The sequence below is a fragment of the Triturus cristatus genome, chromosome 5_2 (assembly GCF_964204655.1).
Source record: "Triturus cristatus chromosome 5_2, aTriCri1.1, whole genome shotgun sequence".
NCBI classification, from domain to species: domain Eukaryota; kingdom Metazoa; phylum Chordata; class Amphibia; order Caudata; family Salamandridae; genus Triturus; species Triturus cristatus.
The window spans coordinates 446780881-446796754 of NC_140588.1; the positions used below are offsets into that span (position 1 = coordinate 446780881).

Genomic DNA, 15874 nt, shown 5'->3' on the forward strand with positions numbered 1-15874 from the left:
CAGTCAGTATGATTCCTATAGCTCCTGAAAGGGGATTATAAACTTACAAATTCATCGTGCACCTTTTCATTCTATTTGTCAAAGCACTGATCCACAGAGGAGGATGATAACTACTGTGGTTCAGGGGAGAACCCGCCCTCCAAGAGGGTTATGATGATCCCAAAGTGTTAAAAAGGCAAGAAAAGTTGACCCGTAACAACACAGGAACAAAAGGAGGCGTGAATAGAGTGCTGTCTCCCACCGGCCCTTAGGATTAAGACCCTAATGAGCACTCCCTTGACCTTTTGACACAAAGCATTTTAGCCTCATGTGATCTTTTAATCACAAGCCACCCCTTCCCTTTTAGCTAATAAGAATGCTACTCTGAATATATGCTTCTTACCCTCCCAGAAGAATTTTAAAAATGTCCTGTCAAGTAGAATCAATTCTGTGAGTGGAGGGTGGGTTCTTTTATAGTTTCTAGAGAAGTCTCATTAACATGTTAACTTTTAGCACCTCGAGTCCCTGATAGGGACAGGGTAAAGTCAACCACCAGCCGTCTATATAAGCATGTATCTGATTTATGACGTTCAACATGGTTGAAGCAAGTTGCTATGGCGTAGACATGCACCTGGAAACCTATTTTACACCGAGACCAGATATCAGCCATTCAAAACTGCTATCAACAGAGATAGAGTTTCCCTTGGTCAGCCGATGTAAAGTAAGACATTTTGGGAGATGTGATGCTGAGGGCTTTGATTTAATTAGCAGTTCAAAGAACAGACTGAAGTTGTGGTTTTCCAACTTACCTCTGAGGTAAGTAGTAAACGCTTCAGTAGTGTTGGAACTATTCAAGCAAAGAAGGTGTGAGCACTGCAATGAACCCTGATAACCATGCCGTGTGCTTGAATTTTGAGGGGATATTTAGTTTGCTCAGCACACAGCAGTGAAGACTCCTTAACTTGTTTGGCACTATGTATCACTATGCAACTAGGGTGATGGAAAGAAAGGAGAACAGCTTTCTCTGTCTCTGCTGAGCAGACACCAGCACAGAGCGATAAATGCCTTGGCATGGCCGAGCACCAACATCTGGGCTTTTTGAGCTTTCCTTTGCTAATAAATCGAGGAATGCAGATGACCTTTAGAGGACTGCAGAATACAGTTGAGGCATTGACGCTCTTTACCAACTACCATAATACTAATGCAGATTATGTAAAACAATGACATGGCTGCTGCAGCTATGGGGACTAAACCTAGTGCCTGCAGAGAACAAAATGCTAATTTAAGAAGTTTACTGTTGGCCAAGAACTGCAATGGACATGCAGAACAAAATTAGTATTGTTAAAAGCACATGCACTGGACTGGGGTGAACTGTAAACCCGCCTCAACGAAGCCAGTGTCAGTGAGAGATTTGCACAGTTTCTTTTGCTTTCCGCCATAGCATCAGAAAAAGCAATTAGTATCCGTGAGCAGGGCTTCGGAGCACACAATGTCTGCTCCCAGGGTCCCTTGGCTGCTACTGCAGCACAGTTTCAGCCTCAAAAGTTTATTACCTGAAGAATGAACGAAACAAAGAAGGCGCAATTAGTACTGAGACTTCATAGACAAAGGGGTCTTTATCTCTTCATGAAAGGGCCACATAATGAGCCTCTGTCCACCGCCTTCTGAACTGCACAGGAAACTCTGCTGAAGGCAGCTCTCTCACCAGTGAGCTTGCTTACAAACAGAAGGAATGGGAGGGGGCGGGTGAGGAGGGAAAAGGGTGGTGTGTGTCCAAAGGGAAGGTCATTTCTCTGCAGGGAACAGGACTGTAAATACAAGAGTGGACAGTTATCTTCACAGGTTTTCCACAACAAAATCTATTTACCTCTATGAGACTTCACACCCAAGGACAGATAGTGTTTATACATATATACACCAGGCTTCTCCAACAAGACCCTAGGGAGCTACTGGTCGCTCTTCAGTTACCTAGAAATATCTCTCCTCTATACAGCCCAGCCTACTAAATTAGAAGGTTTTGTTTGTTTGAATTAATATACGTATATCAAAATTAAAATGCGTGAATCCACAATGAAAATGTGTGCATTTCAGAATGCATAAGGTGATAAAGGATTTCAAATATATTCAAATCTAATATTTGAGTGATAAATCATGCAGTATTAGTAATATTTGTAGCGTGATGCCAGTGGCATTGCAGTTGTGGCTATCAATTATTACCCTTATAGAGACATTCCAATTTGGCAACACATTTTTTCATTTCTGCTGACAACTCTGCCTGATGCATTGAGGAGATCACTACTGGTAATCTTGCATACGGTGGCCACTATTGTAATCTTTTCAGTGATGTAGTCACTGTTACAACACTTATAATTTTAATAGCTCAGAACATTTTTCAGTGAACTTAAGTAGCTTTAGGTACAGAAAAGGTTGGAGACCCCTGACATACACTGACATAGGAACTACCCTCTTCAAAATACATGGCAGGGTAAAATTAGGTCCAGGTGAAATGTTTTTTTACACAAGCAAAATCTTGCGTAAATGCTAACTGTTGGTTCTTGGGTATTTCATGTTATTTTTGTTATCCTCTTGTTAAACCTTTTTGCTTAGTTCTCACCTGTGGGCGATAGGTTTGAGCAGAAAATATTATCACCGAAACTGTGAAACTGATGTGTGCTACCGGACATTTTACTCCAAGCAGACTCCTTCTGGTGTCTTTTTGTGATTTCTGTAGACAAGGAATGCCCTTTCGTAATTTTTTTTTAAAAGACTGGCAAAATGTATTTTATATAATATGCATTTTTTTTTTAACAAAAATCACATGCAAGTGAACATTTTCGCCCACCCCAAAGTAAAATGAGACTGGCCTGCAAGATTTGGCAAGAGTTCACATGCTCAGGCAATTAGGAAAGAAAACATGCAGGGCGACTGGATGTTATTAATTTACTGTTGACTATTGGCACTTTCAGCACCTGCTCCAACCCCTACTTCTCCAGCAGGCCCACTTATTTCAATGTGTACTTAGTTCCAGATATTTTTTTGGTCTTCGTAATCTTGTGCAAATCTCACATATTAAGTTTCCTGTATATCACAAATTGTTGTTTTCTTATGTTTCTCGTGTAATTTTAACTCATATGAGAATGGTGTGAGCACTGTCTAGTGGAAACTGTAAACGAGTTCTGTGTTGTGGCTGCGTCCTGCACTAGCAACGCTAACCATATTACTTTTAAAACAATATGGAAAATACAGTGAACTTTCTTATGCAAAGACCATGCATGAGCATTTCACGTAACACGCATACATGCATAATTTTTGAGAAAACCTATAAATTTTGGCTCAGTATGTTATGTGGTGATGACCATGATGTGCATAGCAGCAGAAGGCAGTGAGGGTCAGGCAAAGAAAATCCTGCAGCAAAGAGGATGTAGGCACCCTACAAAAAAGCACAGTGGAAGAGCTCTTAGTTGACTCTGTCTGACATCTGACACTGGCAGGTGTAATCACTGTAATGAAAGAGCTAGAGAACTGGAGTCTGATGATAGGGGTGGCTAATGTTTCTGGTACAACAGAGAAGTGCATTGGAAACTTGATGGAAGAGTAGGCAGTCCCACAGTAGGGGTGCTCATTCCAGAAAGCAGATTTAGTCCCACCAGGCTGGCAGCAAGAAATATTTAGTGGGAAAGAGAGTGAATTTGTTTCAGAGGGCAATGAAGTAACAGGGGTTAGAATAGCTTGGCAGAAGTGAAAGAGGCAAGAGTCATTTCAAGGCTCACGAGATGAGTGCTGTGGTCAGATTGGCAGCAGAGACACACTGCTCACTGCCACCCCGCTGGGCAATGATTTGAGGCCAGTAGTATTTAGATCAACAGCAAATGGAGGAAACTGAATCTGACCTTTGGGGCTGGATCCCAAAGTTTCCCTAGAAAGGCTGCAAATTTCCACAACCCCTTAACAATTTCGCCTAAACTGATCATCTCAGAGCGGAAGCTTCCTGCACTAATATTGAAATCCTGACAGGCAGATTCCCGGAGTCTGTGACACAATAAATGTCAGGAGCCTATCAACCTGTAGTATGAAAGCAGTTACCTACATTTGTAGCGTTAATAGATTTACATTTACACACTGAAGTCTGCCATGTATTGGTTGGATTGAAAACGTTTGCTTGTAGTTGTTTAAGGTTTTATACTTTTTGGGCATCTCCTTATTGTGACTTTTATGAGGAAATCAGCTAATGGTCCACAGTAATAAATGTACCAGCCACACATATAGATTGTTTTTTTCCACCAATGCGTTCATCCATGCAGGACAATGGCATAGGCTTTTCCACCGCCGTATTAGTCAAGGATGACAAATTGGTGTTGAGAATACAAATTTTTAGCATCAAATGTCACAACATTTTCATGAAATGTGCTTAAAAAATTCAAACTGCATCTCCGTGCTATGTTCCTCGCGGCCCGCGCGGCGGGTTCCCTCCCGCTGGACCAGCGTCTGGCCACTATCGTGGTTATTCATAAGGAGGGGAGGCCGCGGGATCGGGTCACGTCTTACAGGCCCATTTCGCTGTTGAATGCGGAACCCAAAATTCTCGCCAAGGTGCTGGCTAATCGGCTGGTTGGCGTGGTAGGCGATCTGATTCACCAGGACCAGTCCGGCTTTATCCCTCATCGCAACACCGCGCTCAACCTGCGGCGTTTGCATGGGGTGCTCGCGCGGGTCCCGTTCATACGAGAGCCGGCCATTTTGGCGTCCCTGGACGCCACTATGGCGTTCGACACGCTTGAGTGGCCATATATTTGGGCGACGCTGGCTAAGTTTGGTTTTGGACGGGATTCATTGGTTGGGTGAAACTGTTATACTCCGGACCGCTGGCGCAGGTGGCGGTGAACGGTAGAGTGTCGGCTCCGTTTGAGCTGGGCAGGGGCACGCGGCAGGGCTGCCCGCTATCGCCGCTCCTCTTCGCGCTTGCCTTGGAGCCCCTGGCGGAGTGGCTGCGGTGGCACCCTTCTATTCGTGGTCTCCGATGGACCCCCGAGTATGAGGATCGCGTATCCCTTTACGCTGACGATATTCTTTTATACCTTGCTTCCCCGCGTAAATCGCTGATTGTACTAGTGGATGTTTTGCATTCATTTGGCCGCAACTCCGGCTTAGTCATCAACTGGGCTAAATCCTGTGTGTATGTCCTTTCCGGGGAGGCTCCTATCCTCCCGCGGGGTTGTCCTATCCAGGTCGCTCCGCAGGGATTTAAGTACCTGGGTATCTTCATTACCCTGGACGCTGAGGCCCGATATAAACAGAACTTGCTCCCCCCCCCTCCAGCGCCTGAAGGAGGACGTGGGGCGTTGGAGGCGCTTGCCGCTCTCACCGCTCGGCCGTGCGGCATTGTTTAAGATGATGTCGCTGCCACGTTTCCTATACGCTTTACAGAACACGATGGACGTTGTCCCGGCGCGCTACTTTCGCGATGTGGAGAGTCTGCAGCGACGCCTGTTCTGGGAGGGTAGGCCGCGTATCGCCCTTGCGAAGCTGACGCTCCCGTGGTACGACGGGGGGGTCGCCCTCCCAGACATCAAACGGTATTACTGGGCCTCCCAGCTGGCTGCTATAAACCACGGCCTTTATGGGCCCGCTCTTATCCCGGCCTTTGAAATGGATAAACTGTTACTGCCGGGTGGCGACTATAATCGGGCGCTTTATTATAGATCGCTCGACGCACGTCTGACGGGCCCTACGCGGGTCGCGGTACGGGTGTGGCACGCGGCAAACTTGGCGATGGGGTGGAAGGATCGGTTGACCCGGGCGACGCCACTGTATGCATCTGAGCGGCTGGGCTCCCTGTGGACCTCGAAGGGCTTTGAGAAGTGGGACATGATAGGCATCAGCAAGGTGGGCGATCTCTGGACGAGGGGGGGATTCAAAACGTTCGATGTGCTGCAGACTGAATTCCAGTTGCAGGACAGGGAGTACTTCCGATATATACAGGTCCGTCACGCGCTGTGCTCCGTATTCCCGGATGTTGCCTCCATCCCGGAGTACTCCCCTCTGGAAGATAGAGTGCTAGATGGGCATGTACCGGACGGCACGATTTCATTGATTTACAAAAAGCTCATCAACGATCGCTCGGGACTGCTGACTAGCCTTCGTGAGGCATGGGTTGCCGATGGATTGGAGCTGGATGACGAGGACTGGGTGTCTGCAGTGGCCTCCCCGAAAGAGGTGGCCATACCGGCTCGCCTTCGCTTCGTCCAGCTCAAAATACTCCATAGGGTCTATGTTACGGGGCCGGGTCTGATGCGTATGGGATATGCCGTGGATGGGTTGTGTAAGCGTGGGTGTGGTTCTTTAGGGACCTTCCTCCATATTTTGTGGGAATGCCCGGAGGTGGCGCGATTCTGGCGTGGTGTGCATGCGGTGTTGCAGGCGGTCACGCATGTGACGCTGCTTCCCGAGGCGAGGAGATGTCTGCTGAATGTGTGGGAGCCGACTGACTACTCAGTGCAGCAGACGTGGAGGGTGACTCTTGGATATATGGTGGCCAAGCGTGACATAGCGCAATTGTGGGGCTCCCAGAGGTTGCCAACGGTCTCGGCGTGGAAGGACAACATGGATTGGTGTATGTTTCGGGAAAAGGTAGTGTATGTTGCGAGAGGTAAGCCTGGGAAATGGGTGAAAGTGTGGGGCCCCTGGAACTCCTACCGTGGCGGAATTTGTACCCCGCCGCTGACGCCTGATCTGGCACTGGCCCCGTCTCCCTAGTCTGCTTGTCGCCTTGGTTCTGGGCCTTGAGTCCACTTTGACTCCGCCCCGGCCTATCCCCCCCGCTATTCCTGTGGATCGGTAGGGTCCTCCCCAGGGGAGCTCATACTGCTGCTTTGACTTTTGGCTGCCTTGTGGATTTGTTTGTCGTTTCTTATATAAAAATGGAACCGCCATGTGGGGGGTCCGGACGGTGTGGCCGCCAACGCTTCTTTCAACTCCTGTGATCTCTCTCACGCTGCAGCGTGTGTTTACTGACTGTATTCTATGCTCTTACTGTTTGCTAGCGGCCGGCCTGAAGGTTGTAGGCCCATCTTTGTATATTTTTTGAATTCTGTAATAAAGGTTTCAAAAAAAAAAAAAAAAATTCAAACTGCCACCAAATGTTTATGCACCTAGAAATCATGAAATGACCCACTCCCCTACCACAAATCTTAATAGCAATACCTCAAAAGGCATCATCAAGTTTTCAAAACTTCACAAAAGACTTCAAAACAGAGCACCTTTATTTCACAACAGTGGATCCCGAACTGACTGAAATTTCTCCAGTGCACTTGTGAGCAGTTTGTCATTTGTGAAATTGATGTGAATGGCAACTAGCAGTCCGACATAATATTTACTTTCCAATATATGTTTTAAAACAAATCTGAAAATGGACTGATAAGATCTTGAATTACATTTTTCATTGAAAGAAAGAAAATCAACTATTTCCGCCTCTCCTGTCTAACAATCTCAAAATACAACTGTAGAAATCAGATGTCTGAGGGAAACAGTTTTTACAGGAAATCATTTGAAGATCACTTTACTCATTATTGTATTGTGTCTTTTTATAGTGCTTACTTTCAAACTCTGTACAATACACCTGAATAAGTGATTAACTGCAATCTATTAGTATACTCTGTCATTTCATTGAGTAGATTATCTTATATCTTGTTAGTTAACAGGGTTTTCAGTTTCAATGTCGCCATATTAACCATTCTAAACCTAGCTGGGATTCTCCCCAATGTTTGTACAATATCTTCCTCAGACTAATCTTTTAAGAAATAGTACACTTCCTGTGGGCAAGGTTTCTTAGTTTTTAGATCTACTAATTAATTGCCATTTATTTGCATGCATGAATGTACAATAAACTAATGAGGACCCAACATAGGATCTAAAGGCGTGAGAAGATGGTGAATTTGTCTTGAATGCTCCATTAACATAACTACCCGATAATATGAAAAATTCTATGCCGTTTCTTACCCTAAATGTATAGACTGATTTGCAGTTTGCTTCTGCGATCCGATAAGCTGATATTATATCCCTCCTTTCCCAATGACAGAAGCCTTTCCCCAGGGAATGTTATCAAATACACGTCCAGGAAGTTAGTGATAACTGGGACTGTAGGCCACCATTGCATTAGCTGAATCATTCAATTTTCCTCACACAATAGCCAAAGGTTTACAAGGGTCTAATGGTTTATATCAAACCAAAACATTACCAGTCTTTAAGGACATTTATTTTATCACTAAAGAAAATGTCATTTATAAAGACTAGTATTAATTCCGATGAGCTAGACTCGCCCTTCCATGTACACTCTACTAATTTAGGCTGTTTAATTGAAACCTCAGTTCAGCCACAGACCTTATCTTTTTATTCCTCCACTTCCTTCCTTCTTGTTTCTCCACTTTCTTCCTTTCAGAATTGGGCTTCTGAACTCCAGTCTCTTCATACTTTTGCTGCAGAGCCATTATTTTATTATTTGTAGTTATAAGAGTATACAGGTGTTACAGATTTACCCACAGTAATTCTCAAATCCTGTTCGCACTTCAAACCAGTCATCTCTCTAAATTGCTCTGAATACGCCAATCATCATTGCACACACTTATTTTATCAATTGTTTTAAATATTTCCAACTCCTCCACAATTGTTTCATTCTTTTTCAACCAGTCTTCATTGTCTTACCTTTTGGAAAGGTTTTGTTTTGTAAATTACCTCTCAATTTATTATTTCCATTCAACACTACCATGAATTAGTTTAGTTTCCCGGTGTGCAAAGGTTACCAACCTTTTAAAAAAGATGAATATGTGACATGTTTCTTTTAGTTTGCTTGAGTATTTGGCCAGGATTTACAAACACATTCTGAAATTTAAGATAATAGAAATGACTAAACTGATCGTGCATTCTCACTTTTCTGAGTATTCATGAAAGTAAAACAGGGCGGACCTGGACAACCACAATCTTTGTAGTTTTCAAGGCTTAAGTCTCCTTTCTACACTAACATTTTCCACAAGTTTAGGGTTAATGAAAAGTCTGATTTCCACTCTATGTTTGCACCACTGGGAGCATGTCCTTTCATGTGGTGAAACCCCTTCATTTGCATTTCAATATTGTTTTGGATGTTTGCATAAATGTATGTGTTTCGTTTATATTTTGCAAATGTTTTGTGGAAGCCTGAAAGTTCTTACATTACGAGAATTTCTAAAGCCTTTGCATGGTCTCCCCAGTATAAAACTCTTTTTTCTCCCAGTTGTCTTGATCATTAACCATATGTGCATTTTCTGCTAATAATTCCCTATTAATCTAAATTCAGTGAACCAAGCTAAGACATTTATTAATGTTAATTCATTTTCCTACGTACTTAAATGCCACTCAGGTGCACAAAATATTTTGTGAATTGGAGCCTTGGTGCTATCCAGGGCAGCAATACACATCAGGACTAGCATGAAACCAGTGGCAGGCATTTACAGGATGTTATGTTTGAAGTCCGGGCTAAATGTACAATATTCCGCTCTAAAACCGCAAAAACCTCAATTTTGACCAAACACTGCTCCAACAAGGGCACTAAGCCAGATCTGAAAACTGTAAACAGATTTTCACGAGGATGAAAAGAAAGGCTGGATTGAGTTCGGTATGACAAATATATGAACTTGCCTTTGGAATTCTATGCTGGTTGGCACAAACACATATTGAGCAAGCACCCTAAGTGATTTCATGGGAAAACCGCCCTGCACGAGTCACAAAGCTTTAAACTCAACTAATGATGAGAAATTTGAAGACAGAGCACACACAGAAAATCCTCTAGCGAATTAAGCCTCTGGTGAATTAGAGTGAACTACATTGTTTTAGTTTTCCTCGTTAACTCTTTTTCATATATTCTAAAGAAAATCAATTCTGCAAAGGTTGAGATGCATTTTAATGGACTAAATCTGGTATTTTACAACAGTGGAAACATCTTCAGTGGTTAAACTGTGGTACTTAAGTCTATTTAATCTTGTACAGTTTCAAGAACAAGTCTAACGAGAAGAAAAATGTCTTAGATTGGACTATTTTTGCATAGCACGTATAAGGGCTCCTTTTGGGATAGGGAGTTGCTGACATAATAACGGAATATTTTTAGCACAAGAAATCAAAAGCTCTTTCAGCGTGTGTAACAGCACTGTGAGCCAATTTCGATAGGCCTAGGAGGAAGTGAGAAAATAAATGAAGACTTTTTCACCATCCATACAATTTCATACTGCCGTAAACTAATAAATGACACATTGTACTGCAGATGGGAACACATTCTACAAGCAAATAAAGTAGTGTTCAATGGAATCATCTGGTCTGTGTGGGAAGACTTTCCCTATCTGACACTGCCCTTCCTCCATTGAACGTCTATACTACCAAAATGATATTATCCACCTCCCGAGACAAAACCTATTTCAGAAAAATCCAATGCAAATGAAATAATATGGAACATAATTAGGGCTCCCGGTTTTATGGTATTTATTTTTTTGCCTTTTCCATCTGTATTTATCCATATTTATTTTTTACTAATTTTATCAGTATTTATCCATATTTATTTTGGATTTTGTGGAAAAATGGAGCTGAAATTAGTATAGTTCCACAATTATTTAACCGATAAATATGCACTCATGGTTCAATGTCTGCCAGGTTTCAGTGCTGTAAACACCCATTTATGATAAATCAGGGCACTTATAAGAAAATATGCAAATTTCAGTATCAACCTTGTGCTTATCTACTGCTGCTAAAGCCTCTTTACTAAAATTCCTTTCTTTTTTAACCCCCTTATCTATCAATCCACTCATCTATTGCCTAGCAGTTATGGCAAGCAGTATTTAGAATTAGTCAAAGAGCAAACCAATTTCCGTTTCCATCCACATTTAAAAATTAATACAGACAAGAAAATTAATGTTTTCTGCCTGTTTTTATCTGTAAAAGCAGAAAACTGGGAGCCTTAAACATAATGTTGTGATCTCACAATACAGCGGAGGGTCTATACTACTAAACTGGACTACACCACAAAACATGCTGAACACTTATGTCTCAACCTGCATTCATTTGTATGAACAAAGGCTTTATTCACACCATTTCAAATAGAGCGCATATATTCATCCAGGATTTACCAAGCATTTCCTGGGCACTTTACAGTACTACACTTTCCACCAAATTCCACTAAGCTATTACACTTAATTGTGTGCACAAGGGGTTATTTTAGGTATACGTCATCAGGAAAAAAGAACGTTTTCTTCATACCACTACGGTTTTACTATGAATTATATTAAAAGAATTGGCAAATATGATTGGAGAAGTTTTTGATTCAGTCACTGGCTAGGACATAAGAAAAACAGAAAAAGCATAGTACTTCTGGAATGCATGGTGAACATAGTGGGAAGCGACATATACATTATAGTTTTACTCAAATGAAAAGGAACAAAAAGATGTGTTTCAGGACACAGAATGGAGGGCACATGGTGAAAAAACTAATGAACTAAGGCTGAGCAGCCTGGTGATATTGACTATCTCTCACTATGACACCTTACTAACTATTCATAACACGGAGATCAATGATTGTGAAATGCGCAAAAATGATGCTCCTACCATGGCCTGTTTGGTACATCTGAGGCGAATTAAACAGCGGCTGCCCCAATGGAGTCATCTGGGAGAAACTAGGTGGGATTTTCACTGAGGGAAAGAAAGAAGCCACCAAGGTAAGTTGATTGCATCAGTACATCAATATTTACGTACAGTAGATGAATTTGAATGCAGATTTTCTTCTTCTTACCATACGGGGTCTGAGGCGACACAGGAAAAGCCGGAGTGGGTGGTACGGAATCACTGCCATTCTTAGTCGGAGAGAAGATGCTCGAGTCCACTTCATCATGATTGCTTTGGTAGCCACCGATGCTCTTCTAAAATAGGTTCAAATACACCCATTAGTGAACTATAACGGAACACGTGAAACCAAATCATTAGCCTTCCCATGTGAAGTAATGGAATCCGTCAAACATACACTCCTAGTCATGTCTGAAATCTAAGGGTACTTAAAGTGAATGACTGATTTAGAAAATAACTTATGGCCAAATCAGGCCTTTTTAGCAGAGAATTTCAAGCCTGTAGACCTAGTGAGCCTTATTTTAGGAACCCTTATGTATATGTATGTTTAGGCTTACGCTGATTTAACTACCTGCTTCTCAAGATCTGATTTCCATGTAACTGGCAACTTGGTCCTTAAAATTGGTTTAAGGCATGTTGGTGATTGGTGAGACCTTTACTTTGGCATAACTATAAATGTATTTACAGCAGACATGCAAATGAGCCAAGGTGGACAGACAGAAGACGCGATGCGATGGTGGTATGTGGTATAAATATTTAGAGAATTTTTTTGTTAAAAGTGGGTCACAATTGTAGGGGTAGATTTTCTTTAAAAGGAAAGCAGATATTAATAGTAGCTAGTTATCTGGCACACACCACAACCAGTAGGAAAATAGAATAAAATTAGTACCACACCATTATTACCCAACAAAATGGTACTCATGAATAGTCTTTGTAAGAATGAAAATCAAAATCAGACCTGCCAGATGCAAAGAGGCATCCTTGCTGGAGGACAGTGACAATATGCAGCCCCTCCATTTAAATGACTAATTTAGGTTTTTTTCCCCTTAAAAATAATGGCAGTCTTTACTAAGACGTTGTAGAAGGAGTTTTTTTTTATCCCACTGCCTATTTACTTGTCGGCTGAATTGCACCATCTTTTTTCTTCATTTCAGGCGTTATGTATGCATACAGTGCATGAGACATACCCGCAGGAACTGCTAATGGTACACATCTATTAACAATAATTGACTGCAAACTGGGAATTGTAGTTCCAGCTTCATCTAGTTTCTGGATGTCCTATAAACTCCTGCCATTTAATTCTGTATTCCAGATCGACTGCCTCATTCACCTCTTTATGGTCCTTTGTCAAGTGGTACTCTTATTTACTTGCCTTTCATCATAATGATGGTCCACGATTTATGTATGGGTTGAACATTGTCGACTATTCCAGGAACTATGACTGCGCATTTTACTTGCCCTCACTGTACCTGCACCTATTTGTAGGCAGCAAGGCATGCGTAGGAACTCTAATGCCTTTCTCATCCTCAGAATGGACTGCCATCCACTGTATGCCATCTCAGCTGCTAAGTTTTTGGGCACTATGTGGATGCTCAGGAGGAAGGTTTCCACTTCTTTCTAGAGAAATTATTCTTTTTGCTATATACCCGCTTCCTTATACTGTGCAACATGCTGTGCATTTTGGGCTTTTTCTTCTGTCCTGTATTTTGTATGTATTTGCATGTTCTTGTATTGTATTAATCATGAGTTTTAGCCGATAAATTAAGATGCCTAAGCGCATTGCTTACTGCGCTCTCTATTTGTTTTAGGTATCTTTTGATCTATTTTATTATGTACTTCTTTTTAACTGTACTTTTAGTGCCCTGGTTTGCCGAAATAATATTTTTTTAACTTGACTACAAATATTGAAATACTATATATTTGATTAATGATTAATTTTTACTTTGTTGAGCACTTACAATAGTCCAGAGCTAATCATTGCTTGATTTTTTAATACACGTACCCAACGCAAAGAGTTATTGATTGACTCCTCGCCGAGTGCCCAAAATCGGCATGAAGCAGGCTCTTCCTCTTTCTTCAAAATGTTTCGTTGTTTAAATTTGTAAACATGGCACTTAATTATTCTGGATGTATAAGTAGTGTAGAAGGAAGATTGACTAACTCTTTGGTTAACTTGAATGTTCTCATTTATCGTATCAAATGATTACCTTAGTGGAAAATTGTTGTATACTCTGCATAGATATTGCAATTTTTTGTTTTTAAAATGACAGCGCATTGCATCAGAATAAACATGAAGCCTCAATTTATTTAGCAGCTAACCAGTGAATCCCGTCGCTTTAGATTTGACAACGCTAGCAGACGTCAAACAAAGGGACAATATGGACCCTTTATTGTTGTTGATTGTATACGATTGGGTAAGAGGACAAACCTTATCTTGTCACTGGATGCCCCCCTCAATCGATACGGATGGTGAGACAGTCTGGACCATATTCACTGGACTATATCAAATCTGCTCACTCATATGCACTTTGTAGCAATGTTTTGCTGCTATGCTACAAAATTGGCTTTTTGTGTCAATAGGGTTTGACCGAATAACCGAATAAAACAGCTTTCAAGAAGAAAAGTCAGAAATGTATCGCATAGTAGGCTTTTCAGGAGTTATTGCGAGCCACACTGATCTGAAACATGTTCTCTATATGCATTCCACTGGCTGTTATTTGAGAAAACAAATCGTAATCGTTGTCTTTTTACAGCATCCGAGAAGCTGTTAAAGAAAGACCTCTACTGGTGAAATACGAAACTGCATCAAATATAGTTGTTTCCAGTGACCCAAGAAATGCCACAAATGAAAAAAAGCATTTTGTATACATATTATGTAAAAGAGCTTATGGATTTTGTGGTATGGGGTATTGTATGTATGGTTACTGCAAAGGAACATAACCCTTGCTGGTAGAATTATATTAATCGATTCTAACCTCCTACATCAAAATAAAAATAAAAACAACCAACAGTCCCAAAGTTAACTAAATTTCATGATGGATTAGGAGACATTGTTAACCATCATCTTTGAAGCAAATTGATTCACCCAATGAAAGCACGAGTCTAGGCCACAATTTAGAAGAGCGAGAAAAATAAAAGCATAATGGAAGGAATCCAAGAACTAATCTTCGACAATTACTCTGGGCCACGTTCCAGCCCATCGGTTGTTGTTGCTCATTATGACACATTAGAGAATAAAATCTGCAAGCAAATCTGGTGAGTACAGCTTGAACCACCTTCTGAACAGGAACCAAGCAACACCAGACAGGCTCCAGCCTATTTCGGCCTCTTAAGTGAAGTGCAGTTTGATTCCAATGTCATGGTGAACACAGGGCCCACGTCCTACATACTCGTCACATTACATCATCACTAGACCTGGGCGGTAAATTCCGTTCCGCTCGCGGAATTTGCGGAATTTGGTAATTTCGCGTTCCGCGGAGAACACTGAATTGCCCAAAATTCTGTGTTCCGTGGCTTCGCGGAATTTTTTGTTTGTTCGCGTTCGCAAAATGCGTGTTCGCTAGATATTTCCCCTCGAGCACGCAAACACCATTCGCGAATAGGAAAAAAGCATTGCGAACAAGCAATTCCGCGTGTTTGCGGAGATTTTTTACCGTTTCGCGGAGCTTTGCGTAGCGCGACTACGCAAATTCCGCCCACCCCTAATCATCACACAGAGAAAGACAAACAAGCATTTGCAATGCAATAGGTCTCACATTTGCAAGGGTTTCAGCTATTGGCATTGTAAATGACAATGCCTTTTTCATGTGTTGTTTTTTTAAAACAGATAAACTAAAGGCATTGTCATTTAAAATGCCAATAGCTTACAACTCTCGCAAATGCGAGACCTATTGCATTGCAAATGCTGGATCTGTGCCCCATGCAGCCTGCAGGTTGCGATGTTGTTACGAACATGGAACGAATGAAATTTAGGAGAAAATAAATCTATAGTTATACACTGCCACAATTAAGACGTTAGTAGTGAACAATTTAATTATAGTAGTGCATAATGATAGTTTTCTTTTCTCCTCACTTTCACCATGCGAAGGAAAGAGGATGTGGCCTCACGGCTAGAGCTGCCGACTTTGGAGCTGGGGAATGAAGTTGGAGCCTCTGTGTCAGCGAATCACTTAATCTGCCCGTGCCAACCAAAAAACGAATGTGTCCTTGTGTAACGTAACTGGTGCTTATGTAAAGCGCTCCTATATCTTCGGGTCAAGTTCAC

The 15874-nt window shown here is 41.9% G+C and overlaps 1 protein-coding gene across 7 annotated transcripts in view; it reads right to left on the reverse strand.

Annotated features, from left to right (window-relative positions):
- Positions 1–15874, reverse strand: part of TNS3 (tensin 3) — a 784915-nt gene that overhangs the window by 107220 nt on the left and 661821 nt on the right. For all 7 annotated transcript variants that reach the window (XM_085607385.1, XM_085607384.1, XM_085607387.1 and 4 more), the window contains 2 exons: positions 11780–11906; positions 11596–11679 (listed from right to left, as the gene is read on the reverse strand). In XM_085607385.1, the coding sequence (XP_085463511.1) occupies positions 11596–11679; positions 11780–11906 (211 nt within the window). The remainder of the gene's footprint in view (positions 1–11595; positions 11680–11779; positions 11907–15874) is intronic.